Source organism: Lactuca serriola, chromosome 1, assembly GCF_051521515.1.
Source record: "Lactuca serriola cultivar US96UC23 chromosome 1, Lser_US96UC23_V15, whole genome shotgun sequence".
NCBI classification, from domain to species: domain Eukaryota; kingdom Viridiplantae; phylum Streptophyta; class Magnoliopsida; order Asterales; family Asteraceae; genus Lactuca; species Lactuca serriola.
The window spans coordinates 20,472,126-20,481,004 of NC_136408.1; the positions used below are offsets into that span (position 1 = coordinate 20,472,126).

General features: G+C 33.2%; 1 protein-coding gene across 1 annotated transcript; it reads right to left on the minus strand.

The window, feature by feature from the left end:
• Positions 1 to 1,238: 1,238 nt before the first annotated feature.
• Positions 1,239 to 7,472, minus strand: LOC145067829 (beta-galactosidase 3-like). Its single transcript, XM_079014888.1, has 18 exons — positions 7,000 to 7,472; positions 6,820 to 6,915; positions 6,621 to 6,733; positions 6,433 to 6,499; positions 6,245 to 6,337; positions 5,696 to 5,839; positions 5,495 to 5,583; positions 4,947 to 5,052; positions 4,773 to 4,860; positions 4,487 to 4,605; positions 4,214 to 4,375; positions 3,958 to 4,136; positions 3,638 to 3,738; positions 3,142 to 3,251; positions 2,805 to 2,915; positions 2,272 to 2,588; positions 1,844 to 2,180; positions 1,239 to 1,689 (listed from the first exon to the last, which is right to left on the minus strand). The coding sequence occupies exons 1-18, from the start codon at positions 7,162 to 7,164 to the stop codon at positions 1,576 to 1,578; spliced, it is 2,511 nt and encodes an 836-aa protein (XP_078871014.1). The 5' UTR covers positions 7,165 to 7,472; the 3' UTR covers positions 1,239 to 1,575.
• Between the last annotated feature and the right edge of the window lie 1,407 nt (positions 7,473 to 8,879).

An 8,879-nucleotide genomic window follows, 5' to 3' on the forward strand; every position in this document is an offset into this window, starting at 1 on the left:
CATCTGTGGAGGTCTTGGTGTGTTGCCGGGGAAGGAGGTAGTATGGGTTTGTCGATTTTTTAGGGTGATCTAGAGGGTTGTGTCTTACAATTGGTGATGATGTAGTCGGCCGTCATCTCTGTTTGTTTAGCGAGTTGGGAGGTGATGGTGTCATGGTTCTTGCTGTTCCAGAACGAGGAATTGTTGGTGGCATAAGGATATGATCGAGCTTTTCCAACATGGATGAGATGGTTTCTTATAAGGTCCGAACTTCTTTTCGTGGAGGCATTGCGAGAATGGGGAATCAAATATATCTCAAGAATGCAATTTTCTAAATGGTAACATACTATAAAGAAATATAGATTGGAGCAATTTTCTGGATATATCTCAAAAATGCAATTTCTGGAATCAAATATGCAGCTAGGCCTTAGTTTTATGCATGGCATTAAGGAGAAATGGTAACATGCAATGCAACTAATCTAACTAAAAAGAAGGAAACGTGTTTCTCTTTCAAATTTGACTCTTTTTTTTCTACTGTTTATTAACGAAAACGAGTTGGGCCTGAATTACTATCTTGGGCCTTGCCTTGGTGGGCTCCTTGAAATAGGTTGAAGTATTTGGGTTGCATAAAATAGATATTATATTACACTTTTGGCATTTTCCAGAATTCTTGATGATGCGCACATATTGATGTTGATCAATTTTTCGATATAGATTAGACAATGAAGTATTGAACTGTTTTCCGGTTAGTTGGTAACAGCTGATGAAGTTTAGTTTTAGATTAATGAGATGGTCTTCCGCATGATATTTTGTGATAAGTGTTACACTAGGTGTTAACGCCGTTCATATGTCTACTCATTCTTTGGTTGTTATATCTATTTATTTCATCAAAATAACATAATGGTCGCTATCTATACCAAAAATCAACTATATAACAAAATATAAAACTACACTCTCATTACCTTTTGTGTTCCCATACGGTTTTGGATGTTGGTGATTTGTATCACGAATATTGTTTAAGTGTAATGAGATAAACTTGTTGACCAATATAATCTTAATAAATTTTGAACAATCAAAGATGGTGCAGAGTGCACCTTTGTTTGAGTTTATTCTGATTTGAAAGTACACCGGTATTTAGGGGCGAAGCCCTAAACCACGGGAGTTCGGGAGCAGGGACAACGTCCCTGGTAGCATGGTCCAAGGGGCAAAGCGCATGGCTGGGTTAATATTGTTTTACAGAAAATGCATGAAAATCCGAATTTCTAACAATGGGTAAATCCATCTCATCAGATCAAATATTTATCTCCCTCATATAACATCTGGCACCATAATTTTTACATTTGCATAGCATATCATGTACACATTTATCACTTGTCTACACAAAACCACTTTATTCATGGTGTCCGATCTCCATAATATTATTTCTTCTTATTGCTTTCTTCACCAAAACTTAGTTTCTAAATCCTTAAATGAAATCCTATCATCTAGGTTGTTGTATCTCATTAACCTCAACTCCTTCATGTTCACGAACCATGATCTTTTAGCTGAATACTTCTTGGTTCCCTCACCATGGTCAATCTAACCTATATAGTTCGGTTAGATAGAACAAACAGCTTCAATCAATAACCTCTTCAAGACATTAGGACACGGATCCGTCGCAAAATAATTGTTTGAAGCCATCACCTCACAACTCTCCTGGCCAACACATGACTGTTGAGAAAGCAAAGCATTAGAAAATATAACATATTAAAAAAACATTCAGGTCTCAAGCACCAAAAGAATGTTCAAAAAGAACTACTAGAAATTCTGATATTTGGCTACGGATTCAATTGTGAAAGGTCATTTATATAATATAAAATCTCACCTTCTCTATGAGCTCAAGAGAGTTGGGTGCATGACACGTGCCCTGTTGAAAACTTCCACAACTTCCAAAAGGAGTCCCAAAGCTTGCAAACTTGATTGAAGAAATGGATTGGCCAAGCCCACACTGCAGGCGGACCTTTGTGTCATGAAGCATAGTGGTTTCACCTGAGCTCTCAGTTTGGTAGTTGGAGATGACAGGGTGGTGCTCAAATGTAGAAGAACAAACATTCACTTGAGTTCTTTTCACCAGAGATATCTTCGATATATTCCCCCCAACTTCTTCAAATAACACCAATAGATTTTGCCTTGGCTTTAACCATGATCGAGGTACATGATACCTGACAAAAACAGATGAAGTCTTAGAAATTCGTCACTCAATGTATCTCTAGTGACAGATTAGCGACACATTTTTCTTATATGGTTATTTACCATCGCTGGGTTGGTACATTGCAGCCCACTTGACATTTTCCGGGTCTGAAAGCTCCAGTATACTTGCAAGAGCCACACTTTCCACTTGCATGTTTGGTCCAATATCTTCCAATGCTTTGACCATTGATCCATACTTGACCTCTGATCATGCTCTTCATATCCAAAGCCAGTGGCTCGTTGCCTTCAGGTGCATCAAAATAAACCTTGTACCATTTCAATGGCTGCTGATGTTGGTTGACTAATGAAACTCGACTCCAGTCTACAAACGAGACACCATTTGGCGAATTCAAATTCATCGTCTCCCCGTTTAACCCAACCTGTTTTATGGACTTGTGTCAATGATGTTTAGAAAATGACATGGGAAAATGTGAGGGTGTAAAATGTTAGAACGTATTGGAAAAGTCTCGTTTCCTAAGATTCTAATTCAAGTCTTTCTTTCTGTATTTAGTCAAATGAAAACACTCATATGTATGTTACCGAAATAAGTCATGTCCCCCTTAAGTTCATTAAGTCAAAAGGAAACAACACTTTACCTTGTAAGTCCAAGTCCCTCTTGATAAGTCGATCGTTCCTTGGTCAAGTCCATCGAGAGAAACGGGTCCTAGGATTCCTGTATCCCTTGATTCAAAGTGTGTTCCAACATTCTTGAACAAAAAGAAACAATTTGAACGAACTATCATGAAGTGTCAAAGGGAAGATACAGTTTGAGTATTTAGTTCAAATGAGATAGCTTTCAACTTCAAAGTAAATCAAAACTCTTCATATACTTGGAGAAGTTTTTGATGAGTCGGTAATTTTATATAAATACTAAAAAATCATTGACATTCTCTATAAATTTTTTAATATAATAGTGCTCATATAACAACTTACTGGTAGTCCTGCAGCAATGCTAAGCAGTGAGATTATATTCGTTCCGCCTCGGAGTTCGACGGGTGCTCTAACTGTAAATCTAGTGGTCTCCCGGGACCCATACGCTGACCCTACATATATATACATGTAATTTAGTGTTAATTAAATGCAAGAAATTATAGTGTACTTTTATTGATTTGTTTCTTATACTATTATAGCATCATAGTTTCATTTCTTCTTGTTAATTACAACATTGTACTTTAAAAAATCTACCCAATTCAAGCAATGTCTTCTAAATACAAACACTTTTCATGGCTATAAATTTGGTAAAATTTGAAAGTATAGACTAAAGTGTCCTAACAAGAAAACGATTGAAAACACAAAGTTATAGTTGGTAGGTTTTCAAAGTACAACGCCTTAATAAGAAAATAATTGGAAACAATAAGGTGTAATAGGAAGAAATAAAAGTAGGATGCTATATTACAAAAATAAATGAAAGTACGTTGCATTGAAGTACCTGAAAGCCGTCCGTTCACGAAAATGTGAACTCCGTGGCCTCTAGACTGAACCGTCAGAGTGGCTTTACGAGGACCTGTCTCTGATAATCTAGTATCGATGCTAGCAATGTCATCCAAATACAATAGATTTTTCAGATTATGATATTCTAATTAAAAAAAAGTTGAAATCACAATGCTTAATAAGAAAAAGATTAAAAGTACAATGCTTGTAACAAATAAGAAATGGAAGTTACACAAATAAATGAAAGTTCATTGCTATTTCTTGCATTTAGAAAAATAAAAAAAGCATTCTAAAATGATAAAAGTTTGAAATACGTACCTAGTCGTGTACCATAAGTAATCACTTGAATCTCTAGTGATATTTATTTGTTCCATGAGTCCAACCGAAGTCAAAGAGGGCCCACTTGCCAATGTAGAAATATCTTCATGGTAAGTCTCCCATGACTCTAAGCTAGAACCCGTACGCACCATTTTCATCCGTGAAGTTTGAGTTCCAATCTTGAAAAACAAGATATTATCGAAATAAGTTCAAATATAATCTTTTTTTTCTTTTTATTCCCAACAAAAATTATTACCTTTGCAGTATTAAACACAACATTTTTGCAATCGGGGAGAATACTAATGGACCAAGGTGGCAATTTATAATGGTGATTCCTGAACACAACTCTAACAGCAAAATCCATTTCAAAATTTGAGAGGAATGCTGCACAATTTCCGTTTCCTTCATACACATATGCCTGGATATACACAACTTAATTAGTTTAACAATTATTAATAAAATGGTTCATGACATATACGTGTAACAAGCTATCTGAGATAAATGTAAAATGGATTATAAAAAAACTAACATTTTGCCTCTGTCCTAGAGAAATATTTTTAGCATCTGAAGAAAAAAAAGCCGGTTCGCAAAGCTTAATGGCCCTGTGAAGCTCGGTCAAATGGCCGTATTTAGGTTCTCTGATTAAGCCTGAAAAATCATTCAAAGTTAGATCGATCTACATGGAATAGCAACATACCTTCATTTATATGCGTATTATAGAGTCCTTTTGATTTATTTCTCATTAAGGCATTAAAATAAACAATCAATGAAAGTTTGTAGCTATTTTATGCATTTAACCCTTTTATGTTTCTCACCATATTCGTCGATGGGAGCATCATAGTCATAGCTTGTGGTGATAAAAGGTCCTCCACTTGTGCGTCCAAAATTTGTTCCACCATGATACTGTCACAAATTTAAAAAGTAAATTCAATAAAAAAATGAAAGAAAATGTTCAAAGAAATGTATGTTGTTATCAGAAAATTACTAACCATGTAATAATTGAAAAATGATCCACCTTTCTGTACAAAACGCGCCACAGCAAATGCTAAATCAGGTACTGGTCGCTGCTCAATCGGTGCACCAAATTCTGTAAACCTTAATAACAATGAAAGAAAAAACCATTTATATAATATTTACAACAAATTTAATCCTAAAGTTGTATAAAAAATAAAGGGTTAAATGTAAATTCCTTTTATACAACTTTTTTTCAGCATGCTACTTTCATTTCTTTCTATTACAGCAATGCATTGTACCTTCAAAGTCTTTTTTCTTATTAAGGTCTTTTAGTTTACAAAATATCATGCTCAATTAGTCAACTACAGAATTGTACCTTTAATTTTTTTTTTTCTTCGTAAAATCAATAGACAATAGACAGAGAAAATTCTTTTTTATTTGAATGACATTGCTTTGATGAATATATATTTTTTGAAGTACAATGTTGTAATAGTAAGAAATGAAAGTAGGATGCTATAAAAACAAATGAATGAAGGTACATAGCTATTTCTTGTATTTAATCCAAGAATAAATAACAATTTACCAGCCACTCCAAGCTTCCGTCCATATTGCGGGCTTGTAAGGTTTATTAGGAGTAAAAGTGTCGCAATAGAATCCGTTACATGTGTTTATCTGTCATGCATTCATACGTAAAGTCTCACAATTGAATCCGTTGCATTCATGTGTATACTATGAAGGAAGTCTTTATAAAAGTAAAATAAGAAAAAATGTCGCGAATACTGACCACAGGATCGGGTGCATCATCTTCCTTGCACATGGACCATGGGACTCCAGTGTTTAGTTCAACTGCCATTTTTGCAGCCCAATTTATGTATGCTTTTCCGGCTGCTCCAATTGACTTCCCTTGTGCACCATACTCGTTTTCAATCTAGTTAAAGTTAATAATGAAACACTATAAACCAAAATGACATGTTTTTTGTTTTTTTTTTTTTTTATAACAATGATAGATCAATGTTAGGGCTAGATACAAGAAATAAACGTAATTCAGTTTATTCTTTTGTTATAACATCCTTCTTTCATTTCTTACTGTTACTGTTACTGTTACTGCTACACACTTTACTTTAAAAAGCTAACTAACTATAGAGATGTCATTATTGGAAGATATTTCAAAGTACAGTGTCATGATAGGAAATTTTTTTGATAATGGAATGTTGTAATAGAAAGAAATTAAAGTATGATGCTATAATAAATAAATAAATGAAAATTTATGTTGATGTTTCTTGCATTTATCCCTAATTGTTATAAAGGAAAGGTAAATAAAACCACTTAGAACCTGTGAGAGGATGATTGGACCTCCCTGTGATTCAAACAGGTTTTCAGCCTTCAGCATCCCAACTATTTTCTGTGTGAATCCTTGCATAGCTGCCTATTAACATCAAGTAAATAAGCCACAAAGTCAGGGTTATATTTGCCATTCAACAATATTCCTCCATGAAAACTCTGAATGAGAAAAAATAAAACCTTAAATGGTTCATTGTCTGTTCTGAAGCTGATACCCGGAACATATTTTAACCATACAGGAAAACCCCTACACAGAAAGTCAACAAAAGCTTCAAACTTGAAAAGTCAAACATCAAGAAACTCTAAAAACAAAAGGTGCTAGAAAATAAAACACCACTAAAGGTGGATCTTGAGAAAATTTAAAGTACCCGAAATTCCATTCAGCACAAACATAAGGTCCAATGCGTAAATTCACATAAAGTCCATTTCTTGCTACTGTTTTTATAAACCTCACAAGATCATATCTTCCACTGAAATCATACTGAAAAAAGAAGAAAACTTTCAGCAAAATTTGAAATGAACAACAGACGCTTTAATTGAGAAAAAACCTCTGTTTACAGAACTTACAATACCAGGGGAAGGCTCATGAACATTCCAAAACACATAAGTATCAATGACATCTAATCCCCCATTTTTCGCTTTAATTACAAGATCTTCCCACATCTGCAGCACAACACATCAAGAACACGAACACAAATTACAAAGAATATTCAGATTATAAGCAAAAAAGAGTATAAAAAGAATTACTTCAGGGGTGCTTCTGGGGTAATGTATGGAGCCAGAAATGAGGATTCTCCTTTGGCCATTGATGATTAAAGATTTCTGATCATATGTCACTGTACTCTTAACCAGATGCAGGTGTGTAAAGATTAGGAAGAAAGTTAAAAGCTTGTAAACAGAGATGGCCTCCATTGTTGTCGAAGCTTTTGGTGTGTGTGTGTGTGTGTCTAAAACATATGGCGGAGATGGCGGTTTATTTGAATGAAGGGTGGCGGAAGCGGTGGAGATGACAGAGAAGAATACACTTGTAATGGAGTGGAAACATGTAAATGTAAATGTAAATTGATCAGAGTGATTCTTGGAACATTGTCGCTGACTCCAAGGTTGTGTTGCTGTAATCTCACTCTTTGACACACTGTTTATTGATGACGGTGTGCAGGGTGGGGGAAGGTGGCAGGCAACCAGCCAAAAACATATGGTGGATTTCTATTTTTGAAAGAGATATTGAATACTATCGGTGAATATAACTCATCCTCTTCCATAGTAGGTGCAAAAATAGATTTCATTTATGATATTTTTGTACTATTAAAAGAAATGTGAAGTTATAAATAGGGGAAAGAATATACAAGCGTAATTTGTATTTATGGAAAAATGTTTTAGTAGCCTTAAAAATCTTTATGTTTTATATTTATATTTTGATTTTGAAGTGAACATTTTAAATACATCAATTAATTTATATGCAATTGGCATGATATAACATATGATCTTTAAGTTAGGGGATTCTTATAATATAAGTTGGGAAATCTTCAGAAAAGTCCTAATATTTATGGAAAAGTTACATTTTAGTCTGAAGATTTTCTTTTTTGAACGAAAAAGTCCCGAAAACCGGCAAAAATTTGCGGTTTGACCCTTTTTGACCGGTTGAAACCGGTACCAAATTAATTTGGGACTATTTCGTAAACTAATCCGAAATATTGGGACTTTTCTGTAAACAAAAAATATTAGGACTTTTCTGTAAACAAAAATATTATGACTTTTTTACAAACAAAACTCTTATTATTATTATTATTATTATTATTATTATTATTATTATTATTATTAAAAATATAAATAAGTATTTTTTTTGAACATGTTATTATTAATATTGTTACTAATACATATAAATGTATTTAAATGAAAAAAATAATATTAATGACATTGTTTAAGGGTGGAGGTGGAGGAGATGTTGATGCTTTTAACATTGAAATCATGAATGTTTGCTTGTATATTTTTACTTTGTATATGGTCATTTCACATTTGTTGTTATTGTTTTCAATTCAGAATAATAATACTTAACAATTTAAAAGAAAGTTGCGTATTTGTAAAATTGTTTATAAATAGTTTAAGTTAGAAGATTTATCACTTTGTATATAAAAATGATTAAAGTAGAATGATTATTTTCCAAATCCAACAGATCCACTACAAACATCTACATAGGTCGCTCATATCAAAATTCAAAAATATTAATTACAATATCTTGTTTAATAAAAAGTAATAGGACATGTTTTTTGGATTAATACTTTTGAATTTTGATTAATACTTTTGAATTATTCCTGTTACTTTTTATTAAACAAAATATTGTAATTAATACTTTTGAATTTTGATATGGGTTACATATGCAGATGTTTGTAGTGGATTTGTTGGATTTGGAAAGTAATTCTTCAACCTTAAACAATTTTATATACAACGTGAGAAACTCTACTACCTTAAACTATTAATATGCAACTTTTTTCAAATTGTTAAGTATTAATATTCTGAATTGAAAACAATAATAACAAATATGAAATGACCATATACAAAGTAAAAATATACAAGTAGACATTCACGATTTCAATACTAAAAGCATCACCATCTCCTCCACATCCACC